Here is a 26,623-nt window from a genome sequence, read left to right on the forward strand (position 1 = left end):
TGCTCCTAACTGCAGTTAGCTGTTGCACATTCTCAGTCTAGGAGCCCAACCAATGTTCACTGCCCAGTTGCCCAGTTGCTATCGCACCTGTGATATCAGAAACTCGCCGCTAGGGGGAGTACGTGAATGAGTCCTTAATGAATAGGAATGAATGTAGATAAACAGCTAAAAGCTCTAATTAAATGTAATATATAACCTCTTTTCAAAGATATACCTTATATTTTAGAAATTAAATTTGTGTGTTTTGTTTCAACAGTACAGAAATCTTACGTTTATATTTTATTTTTTCTTCAATTCAGCAGTGACGCTAGCATTACTGCTATCTACTATTAGCTGTTCCCTATTCTCAGTCAAGGAGCGCAACCAATGTTCACACATAGTGTTTCCACACGACACGTTAAAGGTGTAACACAAGAGCTTATTTATGGCGAGACTGCCCACTTGCTATCTAATCTGTAATATCAGAAAATCACTATTAACCGCTAGAGGGAGCCCGCGAGTTAATGAACGCGGTTGAATGGAGCTAAACAGCTAAAACCTCTAATTAATTATAATCTTACTACTTATCAAAGATATTCCTTTCATTTTAGAAAGTGAATTGCTGTGGTTTGGTAAAAAGGTAAATAAGTCCTACGTTTATATTTTATTTGTTCTTTAATAAACGGATTGTATTCAGTAGTGACGCTAGCATTGCTGCTAAATACTGGTGTTCGCCATTCTCAAACTCAGAGCGGAACTAAATGTTCTTACACACAGTGTTTCCTTACGATACATTAAAGGCGTAACACAAGAGCTTATTTATTGCTATATTTCCTGTGATATTGTAAAGGTACTGCTCACCGCCAGAGACAGCCCGGAGCTAATCAGCTAAAAACTATAATTAAATATAATGTCCAACTACTAATCAAAGACATTCCTTTCATTTAAGAAGGTGTGTATTTTGCTAAAACAGTAAATAAAACCTACATATATGTTTTATATAAGTTTTTTTAGAGAGTAAACAGGTTTTTGATAGTAAAGGCTCTAGCATTACTGTTAACTAATTTGTGCTGACTGGTTTGTGAGTTTCAAATGGAGTCAAGAGGCTTTTATTATCATACCATCTGAGTACAACAAACATGCACAATGTGCAACATAGAACTAAAACAATAAATACAATAAATACAGCAGACATTAGACAATTTAACAGAGAGGACAGTGCAGCACTGGCACAGTACAAACAAAATGTGTATGGTGAGATATGTAACATGATATAACATAGAATATATACGATTACAACAGCTACTGAGAATATATAGTTCTGAGTGGAATATGAATTTAAAGCAAATATTGCTGAGAGGGATAGAGACAGTTCAGTTTTGAAATTATATATTTTAGTATAAAAAATTAGTATAAAGTTTTAAGCTTTAGAATATGTATGTGCGCTACTAAAACATGTGAAATGTTTGTGTTGATAAAAATAGAACATTTTTCAGTATAAAAAATATCAAATATTATACATATAATATATATTATATATGTTTTTGTTCAATTTCTCCATGTTAACGCATTCATTTTGGACTCGCTCGTTTTGCGCGCCCTCTAGTGGTGAAACAGACAAAGGAACGGAAGTCGTGCTGGAGTGGGCAGTCTCCGCTCTGTTAGAGATATTCACCGGAAACAGAGCTCAGTTGGTGAAGTAATGTTGGTTATTCTCTTTTTTATACTTTTAGTTAAAGATTAAAACCTATATATACTACATATGCTGGCTGTGTAGCTGCTGTAGAATCCTGTTATTATTTATTGTGTAGTTTAATAAGCCTAATCTAATATAAAATAGAGCTAAAGCTGTATTTGTTTGTGTTCGTCTGCTGGTCACAGTTTTATTTACCTCTGTGTTCCCTTTATAGTGCACCCAGCTAGTGTCCTAGGAAGTGTGAAACTGGGGTATCTGTGTAAAAATCTCTGTGTTAGAGCTCTGCACTGCAGCAGCAGAAGTTGAGTTAGGGTGTTATTCTGATGAGAGGAGAGTAGGGCTGTGTATAAATCTCTGTGTTAGAGCTCTGTACTGCAGCAGTAGTAGTTGAGTTAGTTCAGGGCTGTGTATAAATCTCTGTGTTAGAGCTCTGTACTGCAGCAGTAGTAGTTGAGTTAGTTCAGGGCTGTGTATAAATCTCTGTGTTAGAGCTCTGTACTGCAGTAGTAGTAGTAGTTGAGTTAGGTCAGGGCTGTGTATAAATCTGTGTTAGAGCTTTGCACTGCAGCAGTAGTTGAGTTAGGTCAGGGCTGTTTTTAAATCTCTGTGCTAGAGCTCTGTGCTACAGTAGTAGTAGTTGAGTTAGGTCAGGGCTGTGTATAAATCTCTGTGTTAAAGCTCTGTACCGCAGTAGTAGTAGTTCAGTTAGGTCAGGGCTTTGTATTAATCTCTGTGTTAGAGCTCTGTACTGCAGCAGTAGTAGTTGAGTTAGTTCAGGGCTGTGTATAAATCTCTGTGTTAGAGCTCTGTACTGCAGTAGTAGTAGTTCAGTTAGGTCAGGGCTTTGTATTAATCTCTGTGTTAGAGCTCTGTACTGCAGCAGCAGAAGTTAAGTTAGGGTGTTATTCTGATGAGAGGAGAGTAGGGCTGTGTATAAATCTCTGTGTTAGAGCTCTTTACTGCAGTAGTAGTAGTTGAGTTAGTTCAGGGCTGTGTATACATCTCTGTGTTAAAGCTCTGTACTGCAGTAGTAGTAGTTGAGTTAGTTCAGGGCTGTGTATAAATCTCTGTGTTAGAGCTCTGTACTGCAGTAGTAGTAGTTGAGTTAGTTCAGGGCTGTGTATACATCTCTGTGTTAGAGCTCTGTACTGCAGTAGTAGTAGTTGAGTTAGTTCAGGGCTGTGTATACATCTCTGTGTTAGAGCTCTGTACTGCAGTAGTAGTAGTTGAGTTAGTTCAGGGCTGTGTATACATCTCTGTGTTAGAGCTCTGTACTGCAGTAGTAGTAGTTGAGTTAGTTCAGGGCTGTGTATAAATCTCTGTGTTAGAGCTCTGTACTGCAGCAGCAGTAGTAGTTGAGTTAGGAAGTGAGGCTGATGAGAGGAGAGCAGGGATGGGGGTTCATGGGCTGTGGAAGCTGCTGGAGAGCACAGGGAAGCCCATCAACCCAGAAACCCTGGAGGGGAAGATCCTGGCAGTCGGTATCCTCTATCTCTCTGTGCTTCTTCACTATCTCCTGATTATCCGTGTGTTACAGTCTTTAGAGTGTGTTAAATTTTAGCCTAACATCCCGCCAGTGATACTTACTGAAGCCCAAAATCACTATACAGCTCTGGAAACACTCAATCACTTTAAAATGATCAGTTTCTCTGATTTTACTATCTGTAGGTTTATGTTTTAAAAGGAAAAATGAACATTGTTGTTGTATTCTATAAACTACTGCTGTTTTCCCAAACTCTTATTAACAATATTGTGATTTAAAGCATTTATTTACAGACAATAAGAAACAGTCAAAATAAGGAAAACGATGCAGTGTTTGGGCAAAGCAACCAAGTTTATATTCTCAAGTTTATATTTAGATTTATTGACCTGGGTGTGTGAGCTTTGTCCAGCTGGAAAGCCGCTCCTCAGAGTTGGGGACGTTTTCTTACAGGATTATCTTGAATGTGGATTGATTTATTCATACTTTGCAAGTTTACTTTGCAAATTTCAGCCTTGCTCTTCTTTGCTTCTCATTGATGCAGGGCTTTTTTCTAGCTTTACACACTGTTTTCACCTCGGCTGTGGTTTGCCATTCTTATTGTAGGTTACTAGAAGTCATCCTACGATTGCTGACTGACATTTGTTTAAATTGATTGTCAATCTCTAAACCTGAACCCTATTGAAAACCTCTGAAATATATTAATCAAGAGGAAGATGGATGATCACAAACCATCAAACCAAGCTGAACTGCTTGAAGACTATTGGAGAGCATGCTGAGATTCTGTGATTAAAAATCCACCAAATATTGATTTCTGAATTCTTGAAACATTAATATTAATATTTCTACTTCTGATTTCACTTCTGATTAAAAAGCTGTTGTAGCTTTTGAGATCAATTGGACCAAATTTTTGCTTTTACCAGACTGTTAATGTTCCTAGGTGCTCAGTCCATTATCTTATATGTGCCAGCTGTGGTCTGTGATTCTCAGTGATGTTTGTGTGCATATTCTGTATATTGGGCGTCCTTAACTGAGGAACTCTCAGATATCAGTATCTGGCTGAACCAGGCGGTAAAGGGGGTCCGGGACCGGGATGGTAACAGTGTTCAGAATGCCCACCTCCTCACTCTGTTCAACCGCCTGTGTAAGCTGCTCTTCTTCCGTATCAGACCTGTGTTTGTGTACGACGGAGACGCTCCAATCCTTAAGAAGCAAACCCTGGTGAGTGAAAACTGCAGTAAAATCAGATACAGTCTCCTCACCACAAACACTCTAACATCTCACACTGCAGTATTCTGTTTTTCTACAGTATATAATGTGATATTTAAAAAAATACAGGAGTTTTCCTTTTAAATTTACCATTGTAAGATCATTGATCCAACATATTAATAATTATGGGTATGCCATTATTGTATCATACACAATAATACTTTTATATTAGAATTAAAATATTAGAATTTTAGAAACTATGAAGAAAATTCTTTGTAATAAAAAGCAGTGTTCAGTCTTTAAATCAGTCTTTAAGGGTTTGTTTCGGTTGATTTTCATTTAGGCCTATAGTTTTTATTCTTGCTCTAAATATTCTGCAATTAATTTTGTTACCATTTATTTTGTATATAATAATATTGTATACAAAGTCTTGGATCTGGGTTACTGGTCTTTACAAAATAAACACAAATATACAGATACATTCAATACATATTCAATATATCCAATTTCAACTCGCTTGAAATTAATAATAAAATATATGTTTATACTGCAAAATAAATGGTACTGGGCCAATATCATCTGTCTGTTAGATATGCCATTAAAATGAGAACAGTGTAAATTTTCAGTTTAACAAGAACCAAAAAAGTAAAAAAAAAAAAAATAATAATAATTTGAGATTGAGCAGATTGCAATGTAAATATTGGAAATTCAAACATTGTAATAACAATATTGAAACTATATATATTAAAAAAGGAGTTCCATTAGTTGCATTAGGCTGTTTTGCTCATCAACAGCAGTAAAAGCAATAACATTTTTTACTTAAAGAACCTAAAATGTGTGAAATATTTTAAGTCAATTTACTAAAAAACACAGTGGTAAATAACTGACACCAGTTTTTGTAAACTTCAAAGTGTTTAAACTACAATTTTTAGGGTTTGTACGGTCATGAAAAACCTGAAAAAGTCATGGAATTTTAAATGAGCAATTTCCAGGCCAAGTTTTGGAAAATTAAAAATACCCAAAAAGTTTTTTAAAACTCATGGAAATTTGGTCTACAAATCTTTTGTTTCAGTTTATCGGTGGAGAAAGTCTATTTTGAGTTAACAAAAACATAAGATCATAGTGAATTCAGTAATTGAAGTGTACACAATGAAGCTCTCAGGATCTGACACACATTTTATCTGATTCTATACTATAATCAATTTTAATTATAATTTTAGCTGATTTTTGGTTTTATTGTCTATGTCTGCACTGATGTTTTAACATTGTATGCTCATGAAAATTTGCCTTGAAGGCATGGAAAAGTAATGAAAGAAATCATGGACATTTATTGGTTAAATTGTACTAGTTATTGAAGCATAAGCCATTACTTCTTTTTTATTTGTAGTTTCATCTAGTACTATATTAAATTTCTGCAGTCAGTATTCAGCAGGTAATAATGTGTGTGTTCTGCAGGCGATCAGGAGACAGAGGAAGGAGGAGATAACCCGCGAGTCCAAACAGACCAATGAGAAACTCCTGAGGACCTTCCTGAAGAGACAGGCCATCAAAGCTGCACTGGGAGATAACAGGTCAGAACATAGTACTGATATCTGTCTTATATATAAGTGTTTAAATGCTTGGATTCAGTGATTAACAACCTGTTTGTTTAAAGAAAAGAATGTAAAATTGTTACAGTATAAGACATTTAATCATATGACAAAAATAATGTACAGATAACCATGATTTAAAAATGAAGGAGAAAGCTCTAGGTGGCGTTGTAAATTAGTTATTAAAAAAAAGAAAATCTAGATCTGAGGATCACTGGTTTAAATCCGGGGTGAAGCTGCTTGCTATCAGCAGCCAGAGTCTGAGAGAGCACAGTTGTTCATGCTTTCTCTGGGTGGATACAGTAGGTGGCGCTCTCTCTCCACATCAATCCCAAGGTGATGCGAGCAAAGGGGTCTGATAGCTGTATTGAAGCTTGGTTGCTTCGCATTCCTCCAATTGCGCTATGATGCTTCCCAGTGAAGCTGTGAATCTTCACCCTCCTAGTGTTTGGAGCATTGCTAGTGATATATAAACAGTGTTTGTGTAATTGGCCTTCCATACTGGGTATAAAATAGGGTAACATTTAAAATATATTAATAAATATAATAAATAAAGTGAAAATTAATAGACTACTATTATTATATAAAACATAAAAAAACATGCTAATATGACCAGAGAATTAAAAATTTTTATGCAAAAGAAAATATAATAGATAATTCTGCATATATCTCCATGTATTTCCTTTTACAGTCAGGCAGCAATTCCCAGTATCTCCTCAGTGAGAAAAGATGAGGAGGATGATTTGTACGTTTTGCCAGCACTTCCTCCTGCAGAGGAGAAAGAGAGCAGCAGGTAAGAAAACAATGTTTTGGTGTGTTTTTTACTCATTAAAACTGACATTATGTAACATTTTTTTCTCAAGGGATTCACAGAAAATGTTTTTTTACATCTCCTCCTTGCAGATTTTACTTAATTTTGCCCCCTTTTTCTACAATTAAATTAATTATATGAATAAAAGTTAATTGTTCTTAAAAAAGGACAAAATTGAATTGTTATGCTTTTGTATTATCGTATCAGTGGCATAAAATTGTCTTTAATAACTACACTGCCTGGCCAAAAGAAAGTGGCCACCAAATAAAAATTCTTACAGCACATACTGTTGCTGATACTAAACCTGCAGACCAACTGCAGCATCAACCAACCCCACATCATTTACTTACTTACAACCAGGTGGAGACTTTTTTTTTTGCCTGGCTGTGAAATTCTAAAATATTATAATTATTTTATCAGGCATAGATGTCTATGATGCTGAGCTAAAACTGCTTTAACTTATATAAATATTGAATATTATGTCTCATTTCATTTCAGCTCTGATGAGGAAGTGGACAGAGAGGGAGGGGAGGAGATGCCAGAAGCTTATCTCCGACTTCAGGTGAGATTAAACATTGAAATCTGGTTCGATGAATGGAAGTTTAAATACATTTTTAAACTTCTATTATGATTATGGTGTTGTATTCTCATCTGAACATGTTTTAATGATGTGTTGTGTTTGCAGGAGGACTTCTACGCTGATCCAAATTCTGTAGATATTAACTCAGAGGAGTTTTCACTTTTATCTCCAGAGATTAAACACGAGATCCTGAAGGAGATGAAGGAGTTCTCCAAGAGACGACGCACAATGTACCACAAACCTCCTGAGGTACTGCAGACATCATCATTAAAATTGTATGAAAAACACAGATGTTCAGAATCACGTTTTTAGTCATATAAATAGATAAAGATAATATAATATGATAATATTTTTCTGGTACTCCTCAACTCTAAGGGTTAGTTTCCCAAACAGAGATTAAGTCTAGTAATTTTTTTCCTTTTAAAAGAAATAGAAATAGAAATGCTGTGAAGTCCAAGACCAGACTTTATCCCTGTCTGGGAAACTGACCCAAACAGCTTCTAATAATTAGTACAATTCTAAAATAAGGGCTTTTATGGGGCTTTTACACCTGATTTGTTTGGTCTGTACTTTTGGACACTTCTGTTTGTATTCTAATAATACATTTATCTCAGTAGTGCTGTTCTAATCATACTTGTACCTCAACAGTGCTACTCCATCATGCTTTTACTTTATCAGTTTGGTCCGACTAAAAGAGGTGTTCTCGGTGCGGATCTACTACATGGTCCAGTTTTTCTGCATTGTGAAACACTTTTCTAGATGGTTCAGACTTTTAGACTGATTACAGGAAGTTGAATGTGGATAAAAGAAAAGGTCTTGTGCTGAAATCTGACTCCCCTTGCAGTATGAACACAAACACTTAGACTGGGAATTCATTTATTTACTGTATCAGTAGATTAACCCTTATTTATAAACAGAAATAAAGGAATCTGAGGAGAATCTTTTACACTCATTCTGCTGCAGGAAAAAAGAGGGTTTACTCAAAGGATTCTGACAGAGAGCTAGAATTCAGCACAACACCTGAAAGCAAAGCAACTCTATGAACTCTAACATAACTAGCATTTTTACAAACTTATTAATATGAATTATTCCACAGTAAGTTCTTACCCTGCAATGTGCTACAAACAGAACAGAATTGGAACTATTTTAACTAGCGGAGTGTTTATAACCAAACTGATCATATTTTCTCTCCTTTTTAACTCAAAATCTTTCAATAAACAGCGATAATGGAACTGTGGTATAATTGCAAAAATACACTCAATTATTGCTTGAGTATAGAGATATTCCATTCTTGTAGCTGATGATGACAGAATGTAGTAAAATTCAGAAACTAACCAGACCAAATACAGTACGTACGATATAACAAAGACACAAAACCTTGGTGCGGACTCTAAACAGTGTAAATAGATTTACGTAAACAGGGGTACAGATTAGAGGTTAGATCGGGCCCAAAAAATTTCCGACCCGACCCAGCCCGAGCCCGTGCCAAGCCCATAAACTGGCTGTTTTCGGGTTGATTGAATGAGCGAAATATGATTAGAATTATGTTAATTAACACTGAAACATAGAAGCATAGAACTATTATTTAATTAAAATGATTTTTAAGAACAGATACACACAGTGCTGCAAGTCAAACGCGGAGGAATACACGTGAGAGAGAGAGAGAGAGAGAGAGAGAGAGACACAGAGAGAGAGAGAGATTTGCGTGTTCTGGTGTATGAGCTACTCACAGGTAAAGGTTCTCGCATACTGTATCTCCTGTTTCTCTTTTATCTCCTCGTGCTCATATTCTAGTCCCATACATAATTCTGCAGCTCCCTGACTGTTTTCTGTCGTATTTTGCGGCTAGCACTTCTAGCTTCTAGCTGGTTCCTCCAGCGTTGTGCCAAATCCGACTCCCTGCTGAATCCGACTTCCGCTTCGCGGACAAAAACGGCACAACACCCCCCGCTGTAGAACTGCGGGAGTGAAAACAGCGCTTATAAATAAATTATTTTTTTCACTTGCAGTTTTCGTTATTTTGTTTGTTTTCGTTAACAATAATAATTGGTTACTTAGCAACATTGTGATTATCACACCAGAGCTTTATTTAAAAATAAAAATATAATTAAAAAACAGATGCCTACATCGCAGACTATTTTCTGGAGCCCGACCTGACCCGGCCCGAGGAATGTGGTGGGAAATCTCGGCCCAAACCGATTTCGGGTCGGGCCTCGGGTCAAGTCGGGTTCGGGCACAGAATCTAAGCTCTAGTACAGATGCAGTAAACTTATCTAAAATAATGTAATTATATAGTACTTTGATGCTGATTTTTGTCTGTGGTTTCTCTCCAGAGGTCGAAGGACTTCTCTCAGTACCAGTTGGCCGGACTGCTGCAGAGAAATAAGCTGAACCAGCGTCTGGAGGGGGTGGAGAAGGAGATGAGCCAGAGGAGCTGTGGAGCTGTGGAGGAGCAGTACAGTCAGGGCAGAGAGCACAGTGTGGAGACCCAGCGCCTCGTCTCTGAGGACTCCTCACACTACATCCTCATCAAAGGTCAGAACACACATTCACTTCTACTTAAAGTGATGTGTTTGGTAAAATAATTGCCTGTATCTATTGTTTAATAAGTCAACCAGAATTTATGTTGATGCTTCAAACTGCATAAAGATGGTAAAGAAGTAGTCTTACGTTAACTTGCGCAACACAATTCGTTTTTGGATTGAGACAGAGAGAACTTAAGCTAAGCCCACACTGTAGGGGGTTAACTGGAATGTTCATTGACATTTTAAACAAAATGATAAATATGCCAAAAGGTGGAGGATTGTATGACAAATAATTTTATATTTTAGTTCCAGTATCGAGGTTACAAATCTTCAAAACATATATTGTCATGTTAAATTGTGTTTTTTTTTTTTTAGTTAAATGGAAAATGATCAATTATTAATTACAAATTTGGTGACTAATCATATAGTTTGTCTCAGGTTTTCTTTACTTTAAGTTGCATAAATGAATTAGCCTAAATGCCTTTTTTTCCTAGTCTACAATTTGAAAATATTAATTGAACACTGAACGTTTTTAACACCCTTTAAATCAGCAGTGCTATTCTAATCATACATTTACCTCAACAGTGCATTACTAATAAAACATTTACTTCAGAAGAGCTATTCTAATCATACATTTAACGTAGCAGTGCTATTCTAGTCATACCTTTACCTCAGCAATTCTATTCTAATAATATATTTACCTCAGCAGTGATATACTAATCACACCTTTACCTCAGCAGTGCTTTTCTAATCACACATTTACCTCTACTCTAGACACGTGAGTAAAATTTACACAGAGAAAGACTAAGTTACCTCGGCTAAAATCATCATAGCCCTGTACAGCCAGTATCTTATAGCTAGAAAACACACAGTGTGAAAGGGTACTAAACTGATTTTTAGCTGTAAGCGATGCTTTTTTTCGCCATGGTTTGTTGTCACATATTATGTTTGTCCCAATGTTGAGGAGAAAAAATTCTGTTAATTATAGTAATTTAAATTACAAACATTTTATCATTTTGTTCATTTATACCATGTTCAAAACATAACTATTATTTTCTTTAAAATAAAACTATATATTTTTCAAAAGCTAATAAAACATCATATTTCACAGCACAGAGTTTATAATAGTTGAATAAATGTAATTGAATGGTCACGAATATAAAAAACCTAGTTTAAACCTAAATCTTACCACTTTTGCTGTTTATCTACAGGTTCTCAGAAGACTGTAAAAGCCCCTGAAAGCCAGCCAGCTGCAGCTCCGTGGTCTAGCGGTCCGTGGTCTAGAAGAGGGAAGCCCAAAGGAAGGCCTGAACCTCTGTGGCGTCCAGTTTCAGACGACGCACATGATCCAAACTACCCTGTTCTTCCATCTTCTTCATCCACAACCCCAAAACCAACCCCAACACCCACTGAGCAACAGCTCTCAGACGGAGCTCCGCCTTCACCACGGACCCTACAAGCCATCCAGGCGGCCATGATGGACAGCAGCTCTGAAGATGAGGATGAGGGGGTCTCTAGGAAAGCCGTCCAAAGAAGCAGAACATGGGGTTCTCAAGAGGAGAACGGGGGCGTGTCTCCTCGCACTTTGGAGGCCATTCAGAAAGCCATGATGGAGGAGGCTGGAACAGGATCTACAGAGGATAAAACTCAACAGGGGCAACAGAGGAAGTATGTCATACTCACCAGCTCTGATGAAGATGAGGGATCCTCAAAAAAAGATGTCCAAAGAGGCAGAACGACAGGTTCCAAAGATGAGAATGGGGGCATGTCACCTCGTACATTGGAGGCCATTCAAAAAGCCATGAGTGAGGAGGCACAGGATAAAACTCAACAAGAGAAACAGAGGAAGTATGTCATACTCACCAGCTCTGATGAAGATGATGATGGAGAAGATCATACACTAAACGGCTCCTCTAAGACTCAGGAAGCAGGTAGAGGTGGAGGAGTATCTCCACAAACTTTGCTGGCCATTCAGAGATCACTGGGAGAAGATAGCAGTAAACTTGAGGAGCAGCTGGGTCACTCGACCAGCTCTGAAAAAGAAGGAATGGAAACGGTTGTTGGAATCAGGAGCAAAGCTTTCAGATCTGCAGTATGTGGTACAAAAGAAAAGTCTGGTGGTCTTGAGGAGGATGCCCGAAAATCAGAACCCCCCTCTTTAGATGCATCGAAAGAAAAACTTAAACTTGGTTCCCAGTTAGATACGACACACATTCCCCACCATACTTCACTCCAAGATCAAGAAGAAAAGCATCATGAAGAAATTAAGGATTCTGAAACAGATCAGATATCTTCAGGTGTTATTATATCAAGTGAGAAGAAGGTGGAGGGAAATGGGCAACATGTGGTAAAGAGTGAAGAGGAGAACAGCAGCTCTGAAGGTATTAACAATCAAGAAAACTACCATATACAGTGATGTGAAAAAGTGTTCTTATTTTTGTGCATGTTTGTCCCTCCTAAATTCGTCATTATCATCGAACAATTTTAAATATTATTCAAAGACAACACAAGTAAACGTAAGATACAGTTTGATGAAGGGTTTTATTATTAAGAAATGATCTATAAAAATGTCCGTCAATCTGTTTGTGACCTCAAGCTGAAACGAACTTGGGTTCTGCAGCAGGACAATGATCCAAAACACACCAGCAAGTCCACCTCTGATTGGCCTAGTCAAAGTCCTGACCTGGATTCTATTGGTATCCTGTGGCATAACCTTAAAAAAGGCATCTCATGCTTGAAAACCCTCCAATGTGGCGTAATTACAACAAATTTGTTAAGAAAAGTGGAGCCAAAATTCCTGCACAGTGCTGTGAAAGACTACAATTTATTAGGGGTTCGTCTTTGGCTAATATTTAAAATGGTTTGATATGGAACATTTAAGACTGACAAACATGAAAAAAATATCGTGAATCACACACACTCATTGACAAAAATAATGCACTGAAAAGTTACTTGTTGGAATCAAATTATTCCAACTTAATAGGTGTGGCTGTAGTGATGATATTTGGAAGTGATTACAATATTTGATTGAAAGGAAGTTTCAGCACTTTTATTCAGATATGTTGCTGCTCCCATAAATGCTTGATTGGCAATAAATCTGGCAACCAGGCAGGCCAAGGAAGTGTTGAAATCTGACAGCAACATTTCTTAAGAAACTCTTCCTGTGTGTGGGTGAGCATTATCTTGCTGAAAGCCACCAATTGAACCATTGAAACCTTCCTGTCATATGAGGAAAGACATGTGGTAGCAGGATGTCCTGCACATATTTCTGAGCTGTTTGTGTCCCTCATATCACTGCTAGGGGTAACCGACTGTCCTATGTGATGGCTACTCAGATTATCACACCAACAACTGGGGCTGTGTGTTGCTTTACAGCAAAGGCGGGAGTGAAGTTCTTATTTTAAGACTGTCGTGCTCATACCCTACTGTAGTTGGATCCCAAACAGAACCTGGGTTCATTGTTAATGACGTCTATAAGCAATCTATAACAGTCCAGGTTTCTCATTCACGACACCACTGCAAATGAAAGGTGACAATGGCTGGTTGACCAATGGCCTAGAGATCGGACAATTAGTTAATATTACAATCCTGATTCTCTTAGTCCAATGATGCACCCCCTTTTAAAGTCTGTAAGCTGGTCAAAATGTCATTGTGGCATATCTAGCAGTCACAAATCTCTCACCAGGAGGTACACTACCTAAAAGTAGCCCTGGTCGGGTAAGCATTTTTATGCCCTCTCTTTTGCCTATAAGTGTTTTATAAGAACTAAGTAATTATTGGTGCTGGCAACAAGGGTTGAGATTATTCATATTATTTAATATTTAACATTTTAGCATTTGATCTTTAGCTCCTTCTGGTTTACGTTTTTACTATCATTAAAATTCACACTAAATTGTCTTTTAATTTCTGACAGAGGATTTCATTGAGGTCTCAGAAGGGGAGGATGGTCCTGAATTGAATGATCCAGTAACTAAAACGGAAGAACAGTTACCAGCTGTGGCTACAGAGCTAGATGTGAGTAAGAAGGATGAGGATGAGGAAGAGGAGATGAGTGAAGAGGAGACCAAAGAGGAAGAGTCTTCTCTAGAAGCCACAACACTCCCTGCTTCCAGTGAATGGGACAATATTGACACGGTACATTTAAAAAATGTATTTATATTTGTACTGTACCCGTCAAATGTTTGGACACATAAATTTAGTGATTTTTTATTATTTTAAAATGTTCTACATTGTAAATTAATATGAAATTCATCCAAACTATTATGTAGTACATAAAAAAGTGTGAAGATGTTTAATGTTTTAGATTATTCAAACTAGCATCTCTTCCATAGATGACAGTTTTGCACAACTATGGCTGATCAGATTTATGAGATAGAGACACCTGGAATTCATGCTGTGTTGAACTCAAGAGTTCATTACTTGAATTTCTTGTCTCTTAATGGGTTTGAGAGCATCAGTTGTAAAGTAGTGAAGAGGTAGAGTTACAGGTATACAGTGAATAGTGAATATTTGAGTAATGTTCTAATCCAGATTATGAGACGCAAGAAAAACTTAACTCAAAAAGTAAAGAAAAAATGACTTGAAAAAAAAATTCTAGAACTTTAAAAGTATCTTAAAGTGCAGTCACAAAGACCATCAAAAACGTTATGATGAAACTGGCACTCATTAGGACTGCCTAGGAAAGGAAGAGCAAGAGTTTCCTCTGTTGTACAGGATAAGTTCATCAGAGTTACCAGCCTCAGAAACTACAAGTTAACAGCTCCCCAGATTTTGGTTTGTTTAACACTTTTAAGTTACTACATAATTCCTTAATAGTCTGGATCACTTCAGAATTCATTTACAATTTACTTTTTCCAGTGTGTTTAATCAGCAAAGGCACAGTTGATGTCCAATGAGCAACTTTCAATCAACAATCAAATGAAAAGTTGACCACGTGCTGGTAGAATTGCTACACATCAGAATATTGATTCTAGATTGATTGATCTTAATTGCAGCGCATCAAAAGAAAGAAATAAACATAAATGTGCAACGTTTAACTGAAACAATACATTAAATAAAGTAAACAGGCAGACATTGGACATTTTAATAGAAGAGATTTTTATTGTAAATTGCTAAAACAGTGTAATCTGAATATGTATGAAAATTGATTGGTGTGGTACAGTGGATAACACCACATCTTGCTAATGAACCACCACAGCATGATGGACACTGTGGTTCAGTTCCTAGTCTGGGTAACTGTGCTGTGCTACACCAATACAAGTCCTTGGGACTCCTCACACTATATTGGTCCACCACTGTAATAGGAATAACCTTGTAAGTCACTTTAGATAAAAGTGTGAGCTACGTTATGCAAATGTAAAATAAGACACCAGGTTTGGCATGACAGCGGCAGCTCTACATTTATTATGTTATATAGTATTAGTGTAATCAGATTACACACCTACACGACTCCATTAAATGAACCAGTTAAACAGTAGTCATTATTCTCAGTGTGTTTATGTGTGTGTTTATGTGTGTGTTTCCTGCAGGAGGAGCTGGTGCAGCTGGAGAGGGATCTGCAGGCGGAGCAGAGCAGTCTGCATGAGCAGCAGCAGCAGCAGCAGCGCAGTGCAGCTACAGTTACAGGGCAGATGTGCCAGGAGAGCCAGGTGAGGACACTAAATACGCCCAATCAGCATGAAGCCCAGCAGGGTAGTGAGGGTTATTTTTATGTATATATAGATGTAATTTCATATACATTACTGGCTGATAACATGTAAAAAAAAATTGGACCACTGTATTAAAATGTCATTTTTACACCACTGTCCTTATGAAGCACATCCCCTTTCTACTATGCCATGCAATCATTGTCAAAGAAATGGTTGCACACAGAAGAAAGTGTGCAATTGTAATGTTATTTGAAAGGGAGAAAAAAGTTACCAGGAACAATATATTTAATAAAAAATAGACTGATTAGACTGGAAACTGTTGCTCATTTTATCTGAGATATAAATACAGAATAGAGGTTAGATCGGCCCAAAAAATCCGACCCGACCCAGCCCCAGCCCGAGCCCGTGCACGTTCTGCCCGAGCCCGACCCAACCCGAACCATAAACTGTCATGAGCCCGAGCCCGACCCGACCTATAAACTGGCTGTTTTCGGCCTGTTTGAATGAGCGAAATATAATCACAATTATGTTAATTAACACTGTAACATAGAAGCATAGAACTATTATTAAATTAAAATGATTTTTAAGAACAGCTACACACAGTGCTGCAAGTCAAACACGGGCAGAGAGAGAGAGAGAGACACAGAGACAGAGAGAGAGACAGAGAGAGAGACAGAGAGAGAGACAGAGAGAGAGACAGAGAGAGAGACAGAGAGAGAGAGACGGAGAGAGAGAGACGGAGAGAGAGACAGAGAGAGAGACAGAGAGAGAGAGACGGAGAGAGAGACAGAGAGAGAGAGACGGAGAGAGAGACGGAGAGAGAAAGGGAGAGAGAAAGGGAGAGAGACACAGAGAGAGAGATTTTAGTGTTCTGATGTATGAGCTCCTCGTGCTCATATTCTAATCCCATACATAATTCTGCAGTTTCTCTGTGTTTTCTGTCGTATTTTGCGACTAGCGCGAGCGCTTACAACTAACCCCGTGGACCGCGAGGTGCCTTCGCTCTGCAGCTGTTGTACCGAATCCGACTCCCTGCTTAATTCCACTCCCGCTTTGCGGACAGAATCGGCACAACACCCCCCGCTGTACAATTGCGGTAGTGAAAACAGCGCTTATAAATAAATTTGTTTTTTCACTTTCAGTTTTCGTTATTTGGTTCATTTTCGTTAACAATAATAATTGGTTACTTAGCAACATTGTGATTATCACACCAGAGCTTAATTTAAAATATATATATAATTGAAAAACAGATGCCTACATCTCAGACTACTTTCTGGAGCCCGACCCGACCCAGCCCGAGGAATGTGGTGGATCAGGTCGGGCCTCAGGGTCATCTAAGCTCTAATACAAAAGAAATGAAAAAAGCATGTCTAATGCTGTAACATGCCAGATGTCTCAGCATGGAGTTGTAGAGGTTCCTAATGGAGACCTGTGATATTCCATCCCATACAGCTACAATATTCTCACACAGTTCCTGTAGATTTTGCAGAAGGGGTGGTTGGGATTGTTGATAGACCGTTCAATAGCATCCCACACATTTTTATTCAGGAATAGGTCTGGAGATGCAGCTGACCATGACACAGCATCTGTAGTGTCTTCAAGGGAAGCTCTTAACATGGCAGCAGCTTGTGGACAAGCATTGTCTTATTGGACCCTGTAATGAAGCCCAAAGGTGATCTGGCATTGTGAGACTGGTCCTTTGATGTTCTAGTTTGCTTGGTTAATCAGTCTGGTTTTAAAATGTAACTGCTTTCATTTTCACTTTAACTGTAAATGTTTTTCTATTTTACTTGGAAAATAACACTCATACGTTAAGGAACAGCAGCAGGAGCTCCTTAGATAAATTGCTGTTCTCATTTTTCTCGAGGTAGGACAGAGTGGAGTGAGATGAGAATTTGACTGTGGAGTCACTCAAGCTTGTTATGCTAACTGGCTAGCATTAGTTAGTGAGCGTGCCAATATGTTTCTTTAAATGTTGCATAATTTTGTATTTTTTGAGTTTCTATGACAAGCCCTTCTCATTTTAAGTAGGCGTTTTTGTATGGAATTTAAAACAATTAAAATTTACACCACCCACCACAAATTTAACACAAATAAAATACAATACATAAACATTTTAGATATTACCAGTCCTGTCTATAATCAGTGTTCATGCAGTGACAAAGGCTTTTGTTTGTTTGGTTCTGGTTCATTCTCCCCACGCGCTTCCATTAACTGCATGCCTCTGAATGACCACACAGCTATTTCTGTGGTTAGTGGCTCTCAGTGAGGGTTTTAATTTTTCCTGGTGCTGATATTGATATGTAGCCTGTGTGTATTTGGTTGCGGGAGGTTGAGTGATGGGGAGGTTTGCTGGCCGCAGCAGGTGGTTAATGCATTTTAAATATGCTCGCACTGGCATGGTGTTAGCGAGCCTCGATCACAAAGAGTGTAAAAAGTCGTAATGTTATCTTCCATTTTTAACTGGCTATGTCTGATAACAAGCTGCTGATGGAAACTCAAAGCCTTGTTTACTGCTTACCTCCTGATATTGTACGCTGCTGACACTGACGTAACAGCCTAGCATCGCTGATGCCTGTGTTTACGAATGCTGTTTATGTTTACTCATTGTCAAAATAGGGAAAAAAACAAGGCACCAATGTATTGATGATATATTAGTGTTTTACAATATTAGAGTGATATAGTTGAAGTATATTGGGGGAAAATTGTACAGTATTAAAACTCTAGTACCCTTTTGGAGCCTCTAGTCTGGATACAAGATAAAATACTGCTGGGTATGAAGGTGTACAGGTTCTGTACGCCATCCTGCAGCACATTTACCCACAGATGTTGCAGGAGCTGGACCTGTAGATTCTGCTTTACACTCATAGGTTTCTGAAACTGATGTCCCAAACCAGTTGGTTCCACAAATGCTGATACATTTGGTGATCAGGCAGGACAAGGAAGTGTTGCAATCTAGTGGAGCCATTCCTGCAAAACACATTTCCATGGCAACAGAATGTCCTACACATATCACTGAACTGTTAGTGTCCCTTGTATCACTACTAGGGGTGACCAACTGTTATGTATGTGATTATCACACCAGCAGCTGCTGTATGCAATGTACCTCCACTTCCAAAGTCTATCAACTCTGCAAAATGACTTTGAGCCCTATTTTTTTGCTATCATAACGATGGGAACAGTACACCTTGCGAGGCTCAAAACACGCAAAATATGTACTAATTCTCTTAATGAATCATGGGTGTGTTTTGGGCATAACATGAAATATACCGATCAGTATGTCACATGCATTTAATTCACTTAAAGAAGCAGATGCACTCGGACATTGACGGATTGCTATTTTAACAGCGCAGTGCTTCTGCACTTCTCAGCAGAGGAAACTGTGAAGGTACATGAGCAGCTTATTTACATGAACAGCAGTGTTACTTTTGTTTGTTGTATTCTGTTTATGTTGATGTTGAAGTTGGGTTTGTGCACTGTGGGGTGTCCTTGTGTGTGTTTAATGAGTGGGGGTGTACTTGAGTTGAGTACATGTGACTTGTCTGTGTTGCCAAGATAGCAATACGCCAGAAATGTACCTGAACACACCTTATTTCCAGACCACCACACCCATCAGTGTAGATGTATTCACAAGCACTGTTGCTATTTAAACAACACAGACAGAAGGCATAAAAATAGACTCTTGGCAGGGTGTAAGATAGCAATGAGCATTTGAATAGTAGTCAATAGTGTAACAATAATGTGGTTTCTTGTGGTAGGAGCTGTTGCGGTTGTTTGGCGTGCCCTTCCTGGTTGCACCAATGGAAGCTGAAGCTCAGTGTGCAGCTCTGGACCGAACCGATCAGACCCACGGCACCATCACCGACGACAGTGACGTCTGGCTGTTTGGAGGACGACACGTCTATAAGAACTTCTTCAGCAACAACAAATATGTGGAGCACTACCAGTATGTGGACATTCAGAACCAGCTAGGTAAGGATGAACTTTTACACTTATAGACTTTAGTCAGCATATAAATGAACAGTGCATTATTTTGTAATCGTGTCTTGTCCATATATTCCAAATCTATGCATGTTTTCTCTTCAGGAAAGAAAATGAATGCAAAGATTGCCTGTAGTACCTGCAGCAAACCTTATTTGCTTTGATCTATGTATATTTTTAATGACTATCAACAGGGAATCTGTGGTTTTCAATACAATACAGACACAAACTTTGCATATTGGTTAATGAGCCGATTGCATGGTTGAGTTAATAAAGTTAACCTCACTATGGTGGGAAGACATAAGACAGTACCTTGGTGTGCAATATCTTAGCACCACCTTTAAATTCACAATCAGACGACAGAATCCAAGTTTTGGACGTTTTTTTTTATTCTGCTGAGTCAGAGCACTTTCTACACTGATGCAGAGACTGGAGGACTACAAAATATTTAATTGAGGGAATGATTTCACAGTTCATGATTTCTTTTATTAGAGCGAACAATTTTGCAGTGTATGCACACAATTTCAATGTTTGTGCTCACATTTTTTTTTTATTTAAGAAAATTTCTAGAAAATCGCCCTGTCTAATATTTAAAACTCTGATCACAAACTGCGAAATCGTTTGCTTAAATAAGAAAAATCTTTGAATTAAAGAAATCGTACCCACGGACTGTGAAATCGTTCATTTGAATTAAAGAATTAAAATTTACGAAAACATGAGCTCAATCTCTGAATTTGTGTGCTTAACTGAAAGAAATTGTGCGCATGAACTCCAAAATCATGCTTTGATTTAATATTTTTAAATTCCCTTTGGCCCCTCTCGGACATACAAGCTAGTACACACACACTGAGCAGCTGCTATGGGATTTGAACTGTGATTAATTTTTTGTAAATGTGTGGATTATAGCTGACTATAGCCCCAACCACATACTGCTATACTTTACTATGAACACGCCTATTCTTTTACAGGGCATTGCCATCTTTGCAGAGTGTTGATGCACATTTTGCAAACAGACATATTTTAGTAATTTAGGATATTGATAACATCAACAAGTGGCGCATTTGTTTTTGGAGGTACAGTATTCAGAGACGTGTGTGGTTTCTTTCTGTAATTGTTTTTTTATGTCCTTTTATGTATTGACCCCACTGCAGGACTAGACAGGACCAGGCTGATTAACCTGGCGTATCTGCTGGGCAGTGATTACACAGAAGGGATCCCGGGGGTCGGATACGTAACAGGCATGGAGATACTGAACGAGTTCCCTGGACCAGGAATGGAACCTCTCACTCAGTTCAGGTGTGTACTAGCACTAGAGCCATACAGCAAGTTAATTTAAAAACAGCTGGGGAAGGTTTATTATTGAGTGCTTGATGGTTAGACTGGCCTCAAAGCTGTAAAAAAAAAAGAAAAGCAGTATCTAAAATAACAAACAGGCCTGTATATGTCTTGAGGCCAACAATTGGACAAAATAAACAGCATGTATCACTTAAAATTTAAAAAAGTTATTTCAATTTTGTAAATAGTGCAATCACATTACAAAGTTTACAGAGTCTGACGACGTATCAGCGTATTAGTATGTTTTATTTAGCAATGCAAACACCACATCACAACTGTCGAGTTAGATTAGTAAGAGATTACTTTTTATTTATGTTAAAATATGGATTAAATCTTCTAAGTAACTCTTACAACCCTAATTTGTTCTCATTTCTTTCTCTCTTTCTTCTCCCTTCAGCATGTTTCCTTTTCTAAAGCTTTCCATTAAGCTTTTACTCAGCATATTCAAATATATTAATTTAACTATAATTAACTATGAATTACACTATTATTACTGTATCCCTCCTAACAATACAGGTAAATGCCAGCAATTAATTATAATCATGATAAATGACAGATTATTGTTCTGATTAATATCTGATAATTATTTTATGAGATTTTTTGTATTTAAATATGCATTGATAAATGCTTAAGTTTATTGAAAATACTTTTACCATATCGCCCAGCCCTAATGTAAATGCACAAATTGGATTTCTGATGTTATTGGATTGTATGTGGATGTACAGTAAATTAACTTATTGTAACGCTGGTATTGTGAATCAGTAATAACACTGCTTGTTGTTGTTCTGGCTGCTGCAGTAAGTGGTGGACTGAGGCTCAGGAGAATAAGAAGCTGCGCTCGAATCCTAAAGACACCAAAGTCAAGAAGAAGCTCAGAAACCTGAAGCTGCATCCTGGATTCCCCAACCCTGCTGTCTCCCAGGCTTACCTTCAGCCCGCTGTCGACCAATCAGAGGGCTCCTTCAGCTGGGGCCGCCTGCAGGTGGATCTAATCAAAGAATATCCTTCAGATATGGCTTAGTTGGTACCAGAGATTGTTTATTATGCACAAATGCCAAGCTTTCTGGTTAATATATGTAAATTACACTGATCAAACATACCATCATTAACCTTTAACCATTATTTTCAGCTCCACTGATCATATTGAACACTTTGCAATTTTATATTATAACAGACTGTAGTCATGCTGTATATAGTGTCATAATAAAGTATGCAAAGAAACAGATATAGAACTGCAGTCAGTAATTTTTTTAAACAACTACAAAGTGATCCTATATGATCAGTGGAGATGACTAAATGAATGAAGGTGGCCATAATGTTATGTTATGTATTATTCAGTATATATTCTTTTTAATGGTTAAAAGGGTTAAAATAAAGAGTGTTTTTCTTAACTAGTCCTAAGTTTTGCTATAGCCGTTTTGGTTGGAACAGCAAGAAGACAGAAGAGACGCTGCAGCCAGTCCTCAAACAGCTCAACACTCAGCAGGTAAAACATCTCACCATACTGAATTCTTTGGTGCTTGAACGTTTGTGAACCTTTTTTAAATTATCTAGATTTCCACATACAGTTATACTAAAACTTCATTAGATTTTCTCACAATAATAAAATATAAATAAAAAGGACCCAGGTAAACAAATTAGACAAACATATTGTACTTGGTAATTTATTTATTGAGGAAAATAATCCAATTTTACCTATTTGTGAATGTCAAATGTGTGTGAACCTCCAAGATTTGCTTGTTTTATATAAGATCAGACAATCAAAAGTCTATCAAAGTCTTTTCTTCACAACAAATGTTTATGGGAGTGTATCATGGCATGAACAAAGGAGATTTCTGATGACCTCAGAAAAAACTGTTGTTGATGCTCATCAGGCTGGAGAAGGTTACAAAACCACATCTAAATAGTTTAGACTCTTAGATTCTCAATCCACAGACATACATTTTGTGTTCTAATATAGGAAATTCTTTGCTGCTCGTCTGCAGTTTGCTAAAGATCACGTGGACAAACCAGAAGGTTATTGAAAGAATGTTTTGTGGACAGATAAGACCAAAATATATATGTTTTGTTTAAAATAAAAGCGATATGTTTGGAGGAAGGAAAACGCTGCATTTCAGCATAACAACCTTATCTCATCTGTGAAACATGGTGGTGGTAGTATCAAGATTTGGGCTTGTTTTGCTGCATCTGGGCCAGGACAGCCTGCCTTCATTGATGGAATCATAAATTCTGAGTATTCTGATTAGAGATATATTCTAAAGAAAAATATCAGGATATCTGTCCATGAGCTAAATCACAAGAGAAGGTGGATCATGCAGCAAGACAACGACCCTAAGCACACAAGTCGTTCTACCAAAGAATTTTTCAAGAAGAATAAAGTTAATGTAATGTTCCTCTGAGCCGGTGTGCAGAACTGATCAACAGTTACTGGAAAGGTTTAGTTGCAGTTATTACTGTAAAGGGGAGAAACTCCAGAACACCAGATACATACATGTTTTTGTAATATTGGATCATTTTCCTAAATAAATAAATGAACAAGTATAAAATTTTAGTCTCGTGCCGAGTGGTCCAGGGGTCTAAAGCGCTGCCACTATGAGCAGGAGGTCGCAGGTTCGAACCCCCACTCATGCAGCTTTTCCATCAGCTGCCGGTGCTCAGAGGGAGCACAATTGGCCCTGCTCTCTCCGGGTGGGTAGATGGTGCTCTCTCCCGATCACACTTAAAGGTGGCGCCGGGCGGCACGAGGCGTCTGTGAGTGGATGAATCGGAACCTAGCCGCTGTGCTTTCCTCCGAGCGCGCTAGCTGCTCAGGCAATGATTCATCAGCAGCAGCTCGAAAAAATGGGTGACTGACTTCACACGTGTCGGAGGAGGCGTGTGCTCGTCCGCATCCTCCAAGAGTCGCAGGTGCCACCGGTGATGGGGACGCACAACAGGGGTGGGACAATTGGATAACCAAATTGGGAGAAAATGGGGAAAAATCAGAAATAAAAAAAAACTGGGTTCTTTTTATATAATGTTAGGACTTGTGGGATGTTTTAGTTCATATTTATGTATAAATATAGAAAATTCTAAAGGGTTTCAACCTTTAAGCACCACTGTATATTGCTTTTTTCCCATTGATTATTATTAAATACAATTAAATAAAAAAGCTAAACTTGATTTAATATTCCAAAATTGTGATTTTTTTTTACTCTCTGCAGACACAGCTGCGCATCGACTCCTTCTTCCGGCTGGAGCAGCAGGAGAAGCAGGCCATCCGCAGCCAGCGCCTGCGCAGAGCCGTCACCTGCCTGAAGAGGAAAGAGCGGGAGGGAGTAGAAGGTGAAGAGGGAAGTGATGAAGATGAAGATGAAGAAGCGTCTCCAGTGAAAAAGGGAAAGAAAGGAAAAGCTAGAGAAGGAGCTGCTGAAGCGGATGTTACTCCTGCAGTAGCTTTTGGAGGAGGGTTCATCTGCTCAGACACCTTCACCCACAGTCTGGAGGAGCCAGTGAGAGAGGAGGAGGAGGAGGAGGAGGAGGAGCTGCCTGAGAATGTAGGCAGATTAGTGGAGGAGAAACAGCCAATGGCATCAAAGAGCTTTAGCAAGGGCTCGAAGACGGAGTCTACCAGCAGCAGCTCCAGTTCAGAGGATGAGCGTGAGAACAGCTATGGAGCTGCTATGATCACGGCTCGGTCTGTATTTGAGGGGAAGATGAGAGGAAGGGGCAAAAGAGGTGGGCGGGGCGGACGAGGGGGTCGAGGTGGGCAAGGTGGACGTGGAAAGGCCAAGAAAACCATGTGAAGAAGAAAAAATAAGCAATGTTTATTTCTATGAAATAAAAGATCAGTTGCCAATCATGTGAAATTAATTATAGCATTAAAAACAAACTGAAATAAATGCCTTAAAAATGAACTGGCAGATGTACTGACAAAAATAAAAAGATAAAATGTACCTAAACCTCCTTTTTCCACAAATACCCCAAGTGATCGTTACTGGTTTTGTACCAGAGCTTTAAGTCTAATTAAGCTAACAAATACTGGAAAGCTATGACTCCTTTTTGGCTTTGGACATTTAGTGTGTTTAAATGCTCTCAAAAATCTGTTTTTATTCAGATTACTGTTACAGTTACCTAATTATTTAATCAGTCATTCAAACAGCAAACTTTGAGATTGATTTCTTAGATTGAAGAGTAAGGTGGAAAAAAAATTGATTAAGAAATCTGATAAGAAAGCTGGATTTTAACTCAGATTTTAAATCAGATTTCTCAGTGAAGGTTAAACTCTTAACCGGAGTATTCTAGGATTCCCCCAAAAAATAGGACACTAAAGCATTTACTGCTTTATAATAATGTTGTTTAGAGGTGAGCGATATGGCCCTAAAATTATATTGTGATATTTCAGGGTGTCTTTGCGATTACGATTTTCTTGGCGATATGACACAACATTTTTTTGTATTCATTTCAAGAATATACTAGTCTTAGTCTGTAACTGAAGGATTTAAATCATCTTTATCTTCTAGATAATGTATGATCATTATAGTGACTCAATGAGTTAAAAAAGCTGCAGCGTGAAGTTCAGGTTTTATATGATGTAATTCATGTCTTATTATGATTATTTTCTGACTCAAGTAAACTCAAAGTTTTAGCTTCTCATTATCTATAGCTTTCATTGGACATGATAAAATTTGTCATTAGTTGTAGCTACATTAGCTTCATAGCTTTAGTGCAGAACTACAGAAAGTAGTCTCAGGGAACCAACTACATTTGGGGTAGAAGGAAAAGAAAAAAGAACTGTAACTTATGTGAAAAACACTGCTACATTTTATTATTATGGTTGTTTGTCTTTGTTTCCACTATTAAAATGGATTTTCCTACATTTTTTTGTATAAAAAGTCTACAGTTGTCTCTCTTTTTATAGAAATAAATCAGTGTATTGTTACACAAAATCACAAAAGGGTATCACTTTTTTTTTTACAACCCCAAATCAAAAAAAGTTAGGATAGTATATAAAGAACAGTGTTGCATAAACTGTACAGTCTGAACCCAATCTATTTCATGTTTTATCTGCTCAAATGAATTTAATTTTTTACTATACATTTGTTCCTGCATTTCAGATCTGCTACACATTCCCAAAAATTGAGACTCTTAAGCATTTACCACTTAATAATAATGTCATTTAGTGGTGAGCGATATGGCCCTAAAATTAGATCACGATATTTCAGGGTATTTTTGCGATTATTATTTTCTTGGTGATATGAAAAAAAAAACAGATTTTTTTTATTGATTTCAAGAATATATTTCTGCAACAGTTATTTTTTTTTGTATAAATATTAGTTTTATTCATTCGTCTTATTCAAAAGTAATGTAAACAAAGATCTACCATAAAAATAAAGTGCTTATAAACTGCAAACAAACAATTTAAAACAAATACAGTAAATAGCAAAATAAATACAAAACATACTGCTTTCAAGAATATCGCTATTATCACTATATGAAGATTTTAATTGTGTACAATTTTTTGGCGATATTTTTTTTTCAAAAATATCGCCAAAAAATTGTTAAATAATTAATAAATGGTTCTGTACTCAAATATATTTCATGTTTTTCTTATTTTATTAACTATTTACTTTAGACCTGCTACACATTCCCAACAAATTAAGACACTTAAGCATTTACCACTTTATAGTAATGCCATTTAGGGGTGGAAATGTATCGCATTTATCCAGAGTTTTATCGCTTTTGCCTAATAAATGATGTAGCACTGAGGACCGATTCTGGGCTCGTCTGGGGGACAACAGAAACTTTTTT

The 26,623-nt window shown here is 37.6% G+C and overlaps 1 protein-coding gene across 7 annotated transcripts; it reads left to right on the plus strand.

Moving 5' to 3' along the window:
- Positions 1 to 829: 829 nt before the first annotated feature.
- Positions 830 to 25,698, plus strand: ercc5 (excision repair cross-complementation group 5). Of its 7 annotated transcripts, XM_049469955.1 has the most exons (19): positions 830 to 931; positions 1,586 to 1,673; positions 1,890 to 2,200; positions 2,448 to 2,510; positions 2,722 to 3,156; positions 4,201 to 4,376; positions 5,820 to 5,935; positions 6,645 to 6,746; positions 7,263 to 7,326; positions 7,450 to 7,593; positions 9,678 to 9,879; positions 11,081 to 12,250; positions 13,783 to 14,003; positions 15,398 to 15,517; positions 19,276 to 19,489; positions 20,650 to 20,794; positions 21,632 to 21,831; positions 22,234 to 22,319; positions 24,037 to 25,698. In XM_049469955.1, exons 5-19 carry the CDS (start codon positions 3,069 to 3,071, stop codon positions 24,616 to 24,618), a joined length of 3,630 nt encoding a protein of 1,209 aa, XP_049325912.1. In that variant the 5' UTR covers positions 830 to 931; positions 1,586 to 1,673; positions 1,890 to 2,200; positions 2,448 to 2,510; positions 2,722 to 3,068; the 3' UTR covers positions 24,619 to 25,698. The 7 variants fall into 7 exon arrangements, with proteins under 7 accessions (XP_049325912.1, XP_049325914.1, XP_049325915.1 ...); XM_049469952.1 differs by lacking the exons at positions 830 to 931; positions 1,586 to 1,673; positions 1,890 to 2,200 and adding an exon at positions 2,219 to 2,258 and having other exon boundaries at positions 2,322 to 2,510; XM_049469953.1 differs by lacking the exons at positions 830 to 931; positions 1,586 to 1,673; positions 1,890 to 2,200 and adding an exon at positions 2,227 to 2,258 and having other exon boundaries at positions 2,385 to 2,510.
- The last annotated feature ends 925 nt before the right edge of the window (positions 25,699 to 26,623 follow it).

The sequence above is a fragment of the Astyanax mexicanus genome, chromosome 21 (assembly GCF_023375975.1).
Source record: "Astyanax mexicanus isolate ESR-SI-001 chromosome 21, AstMex3_surface, whole genome shotgun sequence".
In the NCBI taxonomy this organism is placed as follows: Eukaryota; Metazoa; Chordata; class Actinopteri; order Characiformes; family Acestrorhamphidae; genus Astyanax; species Astyanax mexicanus.

What these genes read in the sequence shown, in the direction of transcription:
- ercc5 (XM_049469955.1), top strand. Translation starts at nt 3,069, where the DNA reads ATGGGGGTTCATGGGCTGTGGAAGCTGCTGGAGAGCACAGGGAAGCCC. An exon ending in GCTGCACTGGGAGATAACAG is followed by an intron (nt 5,936 to 6,644) that starts GTCAGAACATAG and finishes TTCCTTTTACAG; the next exon opens with TCAGGCAGCAATTCCCAGTA. An exon ending in TGTACCACAAACCTCCTGAG is followed by an intron (nt 7,594 to 9,677) that starts GTACTGCAGACA and finishes GTTTCTCTCCAG; the next exon opens with AGGTCGAAGGACTTCTCTCA.